Raw genomic sequence first — 14,941 nt, 5'->3', positions numbered from 1 at the left:
CATTCGCTGTGAACACGCAAGTGCAATGCTCTTAATGCAAACAGTTTTGCGCTCTCTTTTTTCTTAACCCCTCAATTTTTTCTCCATGTCCCCTCGGGTCTCTGTACATTATAATGTGTTTATGAACGAGGGCAAACAGGTGGCACCAAATCTATTTGTGGCGGTCCGCCAGTATAATCTTGTGCTCATCAAATTCAGTATGCCGGAGATGTGTGTTGCTACAGTTTAGTAGGATAAAATAAAGCACTGTAATTTGTCGAAAACTGACAAATCTACAGGAATAAAATGCAGTTAAATTATTTCCAGATTTGTCGAAACTCAAAATATTGCGGAATGGTAAAATGTAGCCGATTTAGTCCAACATGCGTGTTTATGTTCATGAAGCCACCATCATAGTAAAACTGTTTAATATAACATTGCAGAGACATGTTAGTAGTCTGAAATGTATTTTTAAAAAACAACTGAAAAACAGCCTTTAAAAGCGTGCAGTAAGAATTCAAAAAACAAAAAAGGACATGTGGTGCCTGGAAAATACACAAACATTCAAACTTCACTTGAAGAAATACATATTTTGGCACATTTTACACAAGCATATTTTTCCTGTGTGAAATAAAATGCTGGCTTTAAGACTGTATCCAGTTATACCAGTTGTACCTACTACACTCAACAAAAATATAAATGGGGCACTTTTGTTTTTGCTCCCATTTTTCACGAGCTGAACTCTAAGGTGTAAAACTTTTTTTATGTACACAAAAGGTATATCTCTCAAATATTCTTCACAAATTTGTGAAATTTGTGCATTCGTCATTCATGATTGCTATCTATCCACCTCACAGGTATGGCATATCAAGATACTGATGAAACAGCCTGATTATTGCACAGGTGTGCCTTAGGTTGGCCACAATAAAAGGCCACTCCAAAATGTGCACTATAACTGTATTGGGGGGGTGGCGGGATTTGTAGGGGTCCAAAAACCAGTGATGTGACCACCATTTGGCTCAAATACAAATACCGTATACACCAATCCAGATGCTCACTATCTTCAAAACGCCATCAATAAAATACACCTGTTTGTTGTCCATAACATACGCACCTGCTCATAGAATAACCCCACTGTCACCATGGGCCACTCCATCCACAACACAGGTGCATTTTACTGTATTGATGGCATTTTGAACGCACAGCGATACTGTGACGAGAGCATGAGGCTCATTGTTATGTCATTCACCCACAAGCATCACCTCACGTTGTAGCATGATATTGCACGACCCCATGTTCTGTAGGATCTGTACACAATTGCTGGAACACATCCCAGTACTTGCATGGTCAGCATACTCAACCATGTTTGGGATGCTCTGGATTGGCATATAAGGTATCTGAGGCAAATGGTGGACCCCTCCGGACTATCCCAATACAGTTAAACTGTACATTTTGGAGTGGCCTTTCATTATGGCCAACATAAATCACACCTGTGCAATAATCATGCTGTATCATCAGCATTTTCATATGCTACACCCGTGAGGTAGATAGATTATGAATCATCAATGATGAATGCTCTCTAACACAGATTCAGACAGATTTGAGAGAAAGGTCTTTTGTGTGCATAGAAAAAGTTTTTCATCTTTGAGTTCAGCTCATGAAAAATGGGACAAAAAACTAAAGTGTTAATTTTATTATATTATTTTTTTATATTTGTTGAGTGTCCCTGTCCTGTACCGTTATAGTGAAATATGACTCAAACCAGACCTTATCATAGATCCACTTTCCATTTAGACATTTTTCTTTGGTCCCATTTGCCACGTGCCCAATCTCATGTCCGCTGCGGCATCACTGGTCTGTTGAGAAATGTCTGGGGTCACTGTCTGACTCGTTCAAAGATATCTCGCAGCCACGGTGAATCCTCGTAGAGGCGAGGATCACCCAAATACTCTGAGGTCCTCTTGTAGAGGTAGTAGTACAGCACAGAAGCTGTTAACACACACATATGAATACATAAACACACACATATGAAAACATTAAAATACAGAACATAGAGACCTTTAAAAAACTGTTCAGGGAGTACTTGTTAGTGTTGTTTAAGCATAAAATATCACAGAAGGTTAAAAAAATCACACCAAACAATGAAGCATGGCATGAAATAATGCGGTCATGTGGAATACTTAATTTTAGTGGCCATTAAAGCTGCTATGTTCGATTCAATTTGAATCTGTTATATACACTATGAATGCATAAAGGCTGGTTTATACACACACACACACAAGTTCGTATTAACATCCTTTACCACAGAGAGATAGAATTGGGATTGGCAGCACCCAGGAAATGAAAAAGAATGAAACCAACTTGACACTTCTTATTTTTTTGAGTGTACAGGTGCACCTCAATAAAATAGAATACCGTAAAGCACCGTGTATAAACCGCACCCGTGTATTAACCGCACCCCCATTTTCAGGCTCATGGCGGGGAATTCTTTTTTTTACTTCATAAATGCTTGCCAACTCTTTCATTTAAAATCAACATGCGTAAAGGTACTAAGCAATTTAAAAAAGAAGAATAAAGAAGAAATCTGAACTTCGGCATCTAGATCTTTAATATTATGGCTAAGCACAGATTAATAATAATAATTAATAATAATAATAAACTCCAACGTTGTATTGTATTTTACATTGGAAGCTTAGGTTAGCTTCAGTGTATATAGAGATCGTTTCACTGTGTGAAAATACAAACAGCCGTCAGATAAGTTAGTTGCATACACAAGCATTTTCAGCAACTGTACAGCAGAGGGCGCTAAGTCAAAGCAACTGTCTGACCCACAGACGGCTATTCTAAAATGAACTTCTCGTCAATTTCTGCGTCTGGTCACAGACCTGTCATCGTGTATAAACCGCACGATTTTTTGCTTCTTACCAGTGGGAAAAAGTGTGGTTTATACACGGTGCTTTATGGTATGCTAAATTGAGGTGTTTTGATTTTAGGTTCAATTCAGATGAAGAGACCAATTAAAGGTTCAAGTTTTTGCAGTTCATTTGCTGATTGGAGCACGAACCAGTAGTCTACAATAATTGAACTTTTTATTAGCTGTAAGCCACAGTATGTCAGAAGAGTGAGACTCCCCTCACATTTCTGCAATATATCATTTCATGGGACAGCCCTATGGAAATTACATTTTAAAAGTACAACTCTTACTATCTATAGCTTCACAGCACAGTGTGAGATATTTCAAAAATGTGTTTTTTTTTTTATTTTGCAATCATTTTGATTATTATACAGTATGTCACAAAAGTGAGTACTGACCTCACATTTCTGCAAATATTTTAATATATCCTGTCATGGGACAACACTAAAGAAATGACACTTTGATACAATGTAAACTAGTCAGTGTTTGGATAACAGTCCAACAATTTACTGTCCCCTCAAAATAACTCAACACACAACCATTAATGTCTAAACCTCAGGCAAAAAAAGTGCACCCCTAAGTGAAAATGTCTAAATTGTGGCCAAAATGTGAATATTGAGTGGATAGAATTATTGATATATATATTCATATATAATTATAACACCACCTTCTCTCTCTTGGGCATGGCGTTCACTAGAACAGCGGTTCTCAACTGTTTGGCAGTGGGACTGACCATCACCTCTCAATGACAAGTTGCAAAATTCTTTTCAACTCAACTTCTCAAATATCTTATATTTACAAGGAGTTTTTTGCAACACAACATGAGCTGCAGCGGTGAGTTGCTGTCCTCTCCATGGCTCGCTCTTTTCCAGCAGATATCTGTAGCTGTGTGTCGGATGTTAATTCCCCAGTCGATGTCCTTCCCCTCCCGCTCAAGCTCGACAAAGTCACTCAGAAACATGGCATGCACTCTGTGGGAGCATAGCAAGCGAATAGCACAGAACAAGGATGTGCGGTGCATTCACAGACATTATATATTTTTTGCCCAGGCATAGACCCACTGAAAACAGCTACGTGACCCACTTTTGGGTCCCAACCCACCAGTTGAGAATCGTGGCACTAGAATATCACAGGTTGCCTCTAGAATCCTCTTTCAGGCCTCCATGACAACGTCATGGAACTGGTGAATGTTAGACATCTTGCACTCCACCTTCTGTTTGAGGATGCCCCACAGTAGGGCTGCTGAGCCCTTTGCCCTCAGCTTCTTTAGCAAGGCAATGGTCATTTTGAGGTGTGTTTAGGGTCCCTATCATGTTGCAATATGCCCTGCGGCCCAGTTTCTGAAGAGATGCTCTGCTTCAGTATGTCACATTAAGTGTTGTCATTCATATTTCCCTCAATGAACTACTGGGTATGCTCCCCAGTGCTGGCAGCACGCATGCAGACTTTACGTCCCCAAAGTGTCTAGGGTAGGATGGGACGAACAAAGTTTAAGAAAGAAAAATGCCAGGCAAGGAAAAATAGTGCACTGATAGGTTCAAGGAAAATTAAGTATTTAATTCCAGGAATAACAAAAACCAATCCACACAAAAACTGGGGACGGAACAAAAAACAATTCTTAAAACCAGGACGTGAAAAAACTAGTGAAGCCAAGTGCACAAAAAAATACCAAAAGGGAAACACCAAGACTCAACAGAAAACGGTCAGAATGAGTAAACCTCTCTATGAAAACTAAACATGTCATGCTTGGCAAACACACAGTTAGAAACAAAATGGCTGAGCACAGCAAACAGCACAAATATGGCAAAGAGAACTTCTGTCTTGTTCACACAAGACGCGTGCGCGCATGCAAGAGCAAACCAAGGATGCACCTTCCAGGTGGTCACCACTCTGCAAAGGGGGAAAAAAACACAGACACACACGCAGCCACGGCCACTATGGGACGTAGCAACCCCTCCCATAAGAACGAGCCCCCCTTTTCTTAGAGTCATAACCGTCAACACTAACTGTATGAACCATCAAACTAAATTGCGGGACATTGCGAGACCAACTCCGTTTATGCAGTCATCCATCCTTGGCAAAGGGAATGAATGAGACACATTAAATTCACGGAAGTCAGTATAAAATCTGGGAGTTTGGTCAGACTTGGGCACTACCAAGTATGGTGAGCCCTATGAGCTACAACTGGGACTAGCAAAACCGGAGGAGCATCACCCACTTCAATATTGTGTCCTAACACATTAGTGCGAGTTGGTACATCACCCAACACTACTGGCTATGTGCAAAGTGGATTAATTATGTCTCGTTTCTGAGATCTTGACAGAGAAGACAAGTGGTCCTCAATTGTTGACAAAAACTCAGACTGATGATCATCACAAGACATGACCAAATCTGTTTGCCACTCTGACTGTGCCTCCACCAGGGAACACACCCGCCACTGCAGCCTTTACGGACTGCCATTTTTCCCCGGCAGCATCTCTGGAATGGCCGCTCTACTTCTTCTTTATCATCTCCAGTTTTTATCTTCATTGGAGCAGAAGAAAGTGACCCTCTAGCAATATTGTGACAGTGAGACTTCTCCATAACAGCAGAGGAACACCTAGCTAACAACGGGCCACATCCCTGAGCTTTGACGATGGGCCTCATGGATCAGGGGGACTGGTGAGTCAGTAGGCTCCACGTCAAGCTCAGTCGCTCAGCTGGATACAGCACCATAGACAAGGCAAGTTTATTTATAGAGCACATTACCTTGTACACAAGGTAATTCAAAGTGCTTTACAGAAAAGGGTAAAAGCACTTCATAAAATCATTCCACAAAACATAAAATCATTCTAAAATCATTACATACTGTAAAATTCCATAAATCATTCCATAGAACCAAAAAAATTTTTTTAATGAAGAATGCAGATAAAATACCATCAGTTGTCATATGCACAGTTGAATAGAAGTGTTTTCAGCCTGAATTTGAACATTGCCAAAGTTGAGGGTTGTCACACATCTTCCGGAAGAGTGTTCCAGATTTTGGCATCATAAAACAGAAACGCAGCATCACCATGTCAGTCCTGACTCTGGACACCCACAGGAGACCACTCCCTGAGCTTCTCACAGCCCAAGATGGTTTATGTGGATCTAACATGTCAGAGATGTACTTTGGCGCAAGACCATGAAAAGATCTGTACACAATCAGAGCTGTTTTAAAGTCTATTCTCTGAGTGACAGGAGGCTAGTGCAGAGACCTGAGTACTGGACTAATATGGTCATATTTCCTGGTTCTAATCAGGACTCCAGCAGCAGCATTCTGGATGTACTGCAGCTGTTTTACAGCTCATTTAGAGAGCCCGGTAAGAAAGCCGTTACAGAAATCCAGCCAGGAGACAAAGGCATGGATTAGTCTCTCTAAATCTGTCTTAGATACTACTCCCTTGATTTTGGTAATGTTTTTAGGTGGCAAAAATCTGTTTTGCATTCACACACTAATCTGTTTGATACAGTGACAAAGTAAATCTGCAGGACCGTGTTCACCTGCCGTCAGTGACACATAGAACTGAGTGTTGTCTGCATTGTTGTGGTAGGGCACATTGCAGCTGTGTATTATCTGGCCTACAGGAAGCATGTACAGATTGAACAATAGGGGTCCCAGGATTGACCCCTGGGAAACCCCACAGGTCATAGCCATTCGGTCTGAGATTCGCTCAGGTCTACCAGATCAAAAAGTGAGACTTTGCTTGGACTTTGATTGGAAAGTATGAAACACATTGTTAGAGAGGATAAAGTCTGTAAGCCGTTGGTATACAACCTTTGCTAAGACTTTTCCCATGAATGGCAGGATTGATATCACCAGAGGGCAAAACGTCCTCAGAAAACGCAGAGACAGTTATCGAATCAGCAAGGTCAACTTCTTGTGGTTGCTTATGGGATTGGGTTCTGGTCAGCACACTAGCAACAAAAACATCTGACACTCTGCTATATCACTATGGGACTCACGGAGGGGAACATTAACCACCTTAGGAACAGGGTAAACTTTACCTCGTGCAATGTCGTTTCCCATGAAGAATTCTACACCGGCAATTGGAAATCTTGTGTGTACACCCACATTGAAGAAACCATGTACTATGTCTGAAGTCATGAATTCGGTGCAAGGGCGCAGGTACAAAACCCATTTCAATACCTCTTACCACAAAACTGGTTTCAGACTTTAGGTTCAACGGCTGCATACTGGAGAGGATTAGTGATTGAGAGCATGCAGTGTCTCTTAATATTTTAACAGGGTCTTCAGCATTTCCTGTAACAGACACGTGACCATCAAAGACAAAAGTCTTGAAACAGTCAGGTACAGAGATATACCCCTTTTGGCTGTTGCACAACTGTTTCGGCTGTTTTTGCTTCCATGCTTTACAATTAGTAATAAGGTGGCCAGTCTTGAGACAGAAAAAACATGCCCTATTCTGTCTCACGTGGAGGGCGTGACACGGTGCCACCACGCACCTGTGCAACGGTCATCAGTGAGGGTTGCAGATGTTGCAAGGTAGACACCTTCTGCTCATTTAAATAGACAGAGGTGCGTTCTGGGTGGCAATTTTTAAATTCCTCCAACAACAACATTAACTCATGTACAGTTGCTAACTCATTAGCTTTACATACTCCACCTTTCTCTCTGGCAAAGTCAACATAAAATTGGTTCGGTGATTTCCTAAGACTGTGAAATCGCTGTCTATATGTGTCAGGCACCAGCTCATATCCACGAAGAATAGGGTTCTTGACCTCGTCATACATAAGGCTGTCCTCCACCAATAAGGTGGGGCAAGCTTCCTGAACTTTGCCAACCAACTTTCACTGCAGCCAAACAGCCCAGAACTCACAGGCCAGTTCAAATCAGTTGCAATCCGCTCAAATGCTCCAAAGTATGCCTAAACTTCAATTTCAGGAAAACAGGAACCAATGAAATATGCTTACTCGCATCAAATGTTGGTGTTTCTGCAGGAGCTTTGCCTGCATCCGGGTAGCTACTATTGGAGGCTTTCTGTAGCTCCATCCGATGTAACTTTAAGCACTAAAGTCGCAAAATTGCAACAAGCAACATTGCTGAATTTAACAAGCCATAGAGACAAATATGGTGCCTCATGTACTTACTATTTTACACCAGGAGATGGCGGACATTTGTAACTTCATTTTGAGCAACATTTGTGGGCTTATTTTTATGCAATGTTTAGGAGTTTTATGAGTTTGAACCCTGTGTGCTGGCGGCAGCAAGTCCACTTGCCATGATAGTCCACAGGCAGCACATTTTGGAGCCGATGCTTTGCATCACTGGTCAGGCCTTCACCCGTGGGGACCGGCTGAGCCCAGCCCGAAGAAGCCACATGGGATCTCCCCCCCGTAGACCCACCACCTGAACTTGTGGGAGAGGTTGAGACATTTCGACTGGACATAGTCGGACTCACTTCAACCCACATTTTAGGTTCTGGAACCAAACTCCTCGAGAGGGTCTGGACCTTGTTCTACTCTAGAGTTGCTGCAGGAGAGAGGCGGTAAGCTGGTGTGGGATTATTAATAGCCCCCCACCTCGGTGCCTCAGTGTTGAAGTCATCCCCAGTGAACAAGAGGGTCATTTCCCTACGCCTTCGTTTGTGCGTATGCGCCAAATGGCAGTTCAGAGAATACTCAGCCTTCTTGGAGTCCATCAGAGGGGTGCTGGGGAGCACCACAGCTGCTGACTCCATAGTTCTACTGGGAGACTTCAATGCCCATGTGGGCAATGACAGTGTGACCTGGAGGAGCGTGATTGGGAGGAATGGCCTCCCCGGCTCTGGATGTTGAGGGACTGTCTTGGCTGACATCTCTTCAACATTGCGTGGAAGTTGGAAACAGTACTTCTGGATTGGCAGACCGGGGTGGAGGTCCTTTTCAAGAAGGGTGACCGGAGGGTGTGTTCAAACTGTGTGGGATCACCCTCCTCAGCCCCCCTGGGAAAGTCTATTCCAGAGTGCTGGAGAGAAGGGTACGGCCTTGGCTACAATTGGGAGTGTGCCCAACTAGTCTACATGTGCTTTCTGGACTTGGAAAAGGCATTTGACTCAGCACCTCCATATCCGATGCCATGGTTCTCAGTCGGAAAAGGGTGGATTGCAGCCTCTGGGTTGGGAATGAGAGCCTGATATGATTGAAAGAGCGAGAGGGAGCTGCTTGCTGTCTGCCTCCTTTATGCCTCCACCTGATTGCTAATCACCTACACCTGGGATACACCTTCCAGGTGTGTCACCACTCTGCAAAAGCGAGAAAAAAACCACCCCCCACACACAAACACACCCACGCAGCCACACTCACTACAGGACGTAACACAGCCACATACGTTACACTCCCACCACGATGCTTGACTGTAGACTCATCTGTAGACTAATCTGGTTGCCACCACTGTGCACCAAATACATGTATCTTGGTCTAATCAGTAATCCATGTCCTTAGTCTGTTTGTCTTCAGCAAACTATTGTGCATAATCTTTAGAAGAGGCTTCCTTCTGAGATGACATTCTTGCAGACCAGTTTGATGCAGAGTGCGGCATATGGTCTGAGCACTGATTGGCGGACCACCCAACCCTTCAACCCCTGCAGCATGCTGGTAGCACTCATACATCTATCTTACTACACACCCTCTGGATATGATGCTGAGTATGTGTATAAAACTTATTTGGTGGACCATGATGAGGCCTGTTCTAAACAGAAGCTGTCCTGTTAAAGCACTGTATGCTCTTGACCACTGTGCTGCAGGTCAGGTTTGGGGTGTTAGCAGTCTTCTCAGAGCCTAGAACATCTTTATGTAGAGCAACAATTCTTTTGTTCACAGCCTCAGTTGTTTGCCATGAAGTGCCATGTTGAATTTCCAGTGACCAGTATGAGAACATTTGAGAGCGATAAAGCCCCAGTCACACCGCCCGAACTTTGCTGTAGCGTCCCTGGAGCGGTGAAAAAAATTAATCACCGCTCGTAACCGTTCACCGTCGTTTAACAGATGTTGGCCCCCGTTAAGGCAACGCCGTATACGATCGGCCACCGCTGATGGTCCCTCCTACCGCTCCGAAGGTTTTGAGCTGCACAAAATATTGCGAGCGGTGAGGAGCGGGCAATTTTCCTCCACGGCAAAGTTCATCACTGCTCCAACAACGCCCAGTGAAAGTTTGGCGCCGCTAGACGCAAGTTCGTGGACGCTTGGGTCCGCTAGGCAGAATTTGGCTATAAATACGGGGAGAAATGGACCAGGAGCCCATTTGGAATAGCTGTTGAGTGCAGACCTCAGTTATATCGAATTTGCTCATCCACTACAGGGCGGTCTCCACTTGTTTATCTGCTTGAACTGTACTACCATGGATGCTGAGAGACTTGCTATGATTGGTGCACTAGTCCAGCAGCAGAATCAGAACCTCCTCAGATTGCAACAAGCTGTTGACAGAAGGAGAAGAGAGAGAAGAAGGAGAGACATAGTAGTGTGGGTCAGACAGTGGATACTGAGAAGCCCTGAACATGGAATGTATGACAAGCTGATGGTGGAGCTGAGCAATGAGGATCCACGAGCCTTCCAGCACTTCATGAGGATGCCACCAGCCCGCATGCGCAGAACGCCGCTCTATCGACGCTCGCGTCACCGATAAACCAACGTTCCCTACAGTTAAACCAACACTAAAACAACGCCGGCTTCAGCGGTGCACTGCTAGGACAACGCCCGTGTTTTCTATTTTTTTCCCATTTTGTGCGCGGTTTTTCACCGCTCCAGGGACGCTACAGCAAAGTTCGGGCGGTGTGACCGGGCCTTAACACCAAATTGAAGACCTTATAAATCTAACAAGTCACATGACCCTGTGGAGAAAAATTGGCTACCTGGGACAAATTTATAGAGTTTCATGTGTGTGTACTCACTTTTGTTCCCAGCGGTTTACACATTAATTGTTGTGTTGCGTGTTTTTGAGGGGACAGCAAAGTTACACTGTTACCCAAGCTGTACACTGACTACTTTACATTGTATCAAAATGTTCTTTAGTGTTCTTCCATGACAAGATATATTAAAATATTTGCAGAAATGTGAGGTGTGTACTCACTTTTGTGACACACTGTATAATCACCAAAATGATTGCGAAATTAAAAAATACATTTTTGAAATGTCTCACTCTGTGTCGTAAAGCTATAGAAAATAAGAGTTGTACTTTTTGAATTGAACCACCAAAATAAAGGTATTCTAATTGACTCATATGCACCTTACGTGACGATCGAAAGTCATTGCATGAAGTGCCTTTGGCCTTCAATGAAAATGAAAACTAGAATAATAATGCAGAGAGATACTTAAAATGTGAAATGATGAGTGAAAGCTTGTTGAAGTAAAAGTGGTTCAGCATGTTGACCTTGAGCAACAAACAGTAAGAGCTGTACTTTAATTCATTTCACTTTTACAATTTTGAAAGCAGCAACCACAGTACATACACGTACTCTTATCAAACATCTGAAACATATTCCATTAATATTGTTTCTCATTTGGTTTGCATTGTAAAGAAGATTGACTATCTTACCAGCTCTTTGGAAGACAAACAGCACCTGAAGGCCATCTGTCCAAATAAATCTGTTGGTACTTAGCCAGCGCAGATTCTGTAAACGTAGAGAGAAGCATCACTGTTGACTTTGCTTTTAACACAATATAAATAGTGGATGTGGAAATAAAATAGATCCTGAATAAATTCAACATAATGCACATTTTGTTCATTCAAACAGAAGGGTGGCATAAGAGAAGTATGTAGTTGCCAACCTGTAGTTGCCAGATGTCATGCCAATGGAATGCCTCAAGGACAGGAGTGTTGCAAAGTGCTGCTTTACAAAGGATTTTACATTTTGGCGGTGCTGAACTAGCCAGTTATAACTAGCATATAAGCCCACTGATTGTATTAGTCCAGAGTGTCATACTTTGCACTTTGTTCTTATACAGATGTTTGTGCCACAAAGAAATGTGCAGCTTTCCAAATTGTATCGTTGCTGTTGATAGTAAGAAGACATTTTATAAATGACTATTTTGTTGAGTCAAAATGTTTCAAATAAATATGGCACTTTTCTAGAACTTGTATTGCATGTTGACGTGTATGTCTTACAGTATTAACTGTTTATTTGTGGAATGCATCCAGTGACATCACCGTATAAGAAGCATAATGTGTTCATTCATTACACGAGATGTGACCTGATATTTGTTTGAGGAAAAAGGTGCTGCCAATATCATTATCGCTTTATATCGGAGATCGGTAATGAAGAGCTAAATCATTTTGGTAACTGGATATTGGTCAGAAAGCCAATATCTAGCATGTGTACTTACTTTATTTTTGTATTGTATTTGTACTTTATTTATCCCACAGCGGGGAAATTCACTTGTTACAGCAGCAAGCAAGATACGCAAGTAAAGAATACAGTGTAAAGAATACATGTTTACTGAAAGTTAAATTGTTATTTGTAATTTGGCTACCTATGAATGCCTCCCACTAATACAGTATATGCGCCTTATAGACCAAATTCATGTTGCCTTTGTTAATTTCTTGTATTTTTGCAAAATCTCTGCTCCCACTTACCGTGAGCCAGGAATGGAGTATTACACTGAAGGTCAGATAGAGCGCAGAGAGCATTAGCAGAGCTCTAAATCTCTCCAACAATATGGCAACCAGACCAACCTGGAACACGTATGTGTTAAACAGCATCAAGAGAATGATGATGAGGTTCAACAGGATGGCAATGTCCTGAATGCTGCCAATAAAAGACAAGAAAATAGGGGAAAAGGTGTTAAGAGACATGGAATGCTTTAGTTCATCTTGAGTATGTTTGTGGAACTTACATGAAAAGTACCAGCTGTACTGCTTGTTCATCCCTCAGCAGCTCACTGAAGGAGTTGACAAACAGGTCAAAGGAGAGCAGGCTGAGCTGAATAAGCAACACCAGCGAGTAGTTACTGGTGTGAAGTGGCTCCGTCCCATAGGCTGGGCGCCCGGGCGGATTCTGGTTCCACGATGGATCCAAGGCTGCACTGCTCTCATGCACACTCGATATACTAACATCAATCTAACCAGGGAAATCCTACTTATTCCAAGGATGTACTGACGTCCTCCAAATTGCTACGGTGTTTTCTTTGATTGGAACTGATGTTGGGTGACTGCAGCATTAGGAGCCTTTTCAAGGTTTGCTTCTTACTGGATCTTCATGTTTAAACTTCCAATAAATCTGGATACGGTAGAAAACAACACAGTATTCAACATTAGTATTCTTGTTGAGGGCTTCAGGCTGCAAATCATATTCACCGCATAGTGCAAATGTCATTCTCTTACATATTTGCATACATTTATTCATGCCGTGTCTTGACTTTGATTGGAAAATGCACACGCACAGAGATAATGCACACACACAGATAGGGTCTATGTGCTTTCAAGCTGTCACATGGGATGGAGGAAGAGATGAGTGCATCTAGCTGTACATCATAGACCTAAGTAATCATGACTGCAATAAAGCACTTGTTATGAGGTGAAATACTGTATGTGTGTTTGTGTTTGGTGACTATGTTGGCACAACTCATTGCACACGTCAAAACAATCAGAATATATGAACTGCTGGGTCACATCTGGTTGGCAGTTAAGAACTATGGCTTAAATGCAGTGGTGTGCAGCCAGGGCCAGCAAAACCTTCTCGGCGGTCCCAAACACTGACTGGTTTGTTATGTGCAACATTGTACAAAAATCAAGGCAAAATTCTGGCAATTTTTTTTTATGAAAACCGAATCTGGGGCGCACGAAAACCGAGGTTTATACCAAGTTTTGCTCGAGCAGGTGTTGCTACTTTGACTGCTCTTTGGTTTTCAGCTTGACCTTTTATCATAAATATAATCAACAATTGCCTCAATTTATGAAACTATGTACAATAGATTAGTAGTACTAATCCATGATAGTACAAAATTATTGGAAATTGAAAAAGAAAATAGGCATTGTAACATGAAACATGTGCTTCCCAATAAAACACCTCATTTACTGTTGGTATTGAATCATTTATGTTTCATAAAAAGCTACATTGGTAATGATGCTGGCCAACGTGTGTGTGCTAATTCATGTTTACCTGAATGCAGAACACTTCATGAGTCATTTCCTCTTGTGATTACTTTCAATATTGCAGAAAAAAAGAATCCTTTCAAGTTTCCATCCATTTCAGGAATACGAATAAGTCCAATTCTTCACCATCTCTCACAGATTCGTAGTAAACGGGTCCATTTTTCACCGTAGTTGCTTCCTTTGAGCCAGGATCAATGCACGACAGGCTGACACCAGGTGGATCCTCTTTTGCCCCCTAAGGCCCATGCAGGAGACGTATTAATAGCATGGCACAGCCATAGCAGGTGTGAGGGAGATTAGGCCTCCTTCTTAAGACGGGGACGACGACCCAGAGACCAAATAGTGCTATACCTATGGATTCTGATGAATAGAGTCAATAAACAAAGACAGCAATGACACTGGTAAAAGCTTAGAAGTAATCATTTTTATAAGGTGATATGTTTTCAGACATATAAAATATTTTTTTGTGATTACTTGGCGAAAAAAACCCTGTGGTCTCATCAAGGAATGTGTAGTTGATAAACTGATAATTTTGTCTTAGTACTGCATGACTTAATCTTCTTTGAAAACCCCCTGACAGCTTTCCATCAGTGAGATTATATTCTTTATTTTACACCCACAGCAAGTTAAGCTGCTACTCAAACACAAATACACGTGTGGCTATGAAAATGACATGCATCTCTCCACAGCACAGTGTCCTGTACTGTCCCAGTATGAGGTTGTATCCCTTTAGCACACTGTTAACGTGCATGCTAACATGCACATGAGTTTGTAGGTAAAGTACTGTGCGGTGGTTTAACATTTTGAACACCGGCAAGCCACGGTGATGACAAATTGCAATGCATTTATTTTTTTGTGAAAATATATTTGTCAATTTTCAGTTTCAATGTTATGTTTATTCATTTGATCTCAAGTGCATAATAACGAAAGCAATTATGCTG

At 42.1% G+C, this 14,941-nt stretch overlaps 1 protein-coding gene across 1 annotated transcript; it reads right to left on the bottom strand.

The window, feature by feature from the left end:
• Positions 1 to 399: 399 nt before the first annotated feature.
• On the bottom strand, positions 400 to 14,034 carry LOC129178584 (transmembrane protein 138-like). The gene is made up of 5 exons (XM_054770935.1): positions 14,008 to 14,034; positions 12,743 to 12,966; positions 12,483 to 12,654; positions 11,445 to 11,520; positions 400 to 1,968 (listed from the first exon to the last, which is right to left on the bottom strand). The coding sequence occupies exons 1-5, from the start codon at positions 14,032 to 14,034 to the stop codon at positions 1,856 to 1,858; spliced, it is 612 nt and encodes a 203-aa protein (XP_054626910.1). The 3' UTR covers positions 400 to 1,855.
• Between the last annotated feature and the right edge of the window lie 907 nt (positions 14,035 to 14,941).

The sequence above is a fragment of the Dunckerocampus dactyliophorus genome, chromosome 3, assembly GCF_027744805.1.
Source record: "Dunckerocampus dactyliophorus isolate RoL2022-P2 chromosome 3, RoL_Ddac_1.1, whole genome shotgun sequence".
Taxonomy (NCBI): Eukaryota; Metazoa; Chordata; class Actinopteri; order Syngnathiformes; family Syngnathidae; genus Dunckerocampus; species Dunckerocampus dactyliophorus.
Note: the sequence above shows the minus strand (reverse complement) of the source record. Positions and strands in the feature narration are given on the sequence as shown.

Bases quoted from the DNA above. Each gene is read 5' to 3' on its own strand.
- LOC129178584 (XM_054770935.1), bottom strand. From the start codon at position 14,034: ATGACTCATGAAGTGTTCTGCATTCAG. The intron at 12,655-12,742 runs GTAAGTTCCACA...TTTTATTGGCAG, and splicing joins GTACAGCTGGTACTTTTCAT to CATTCAGGACATTGCCATCC. The intron at 11,521-12,482 runs GTAAGTGGGAGC...CTACGTTTACAG, and splicing joins TACTCCATTCCTGGCTCACG to AATCTGCGCTGGCTAAGTAC.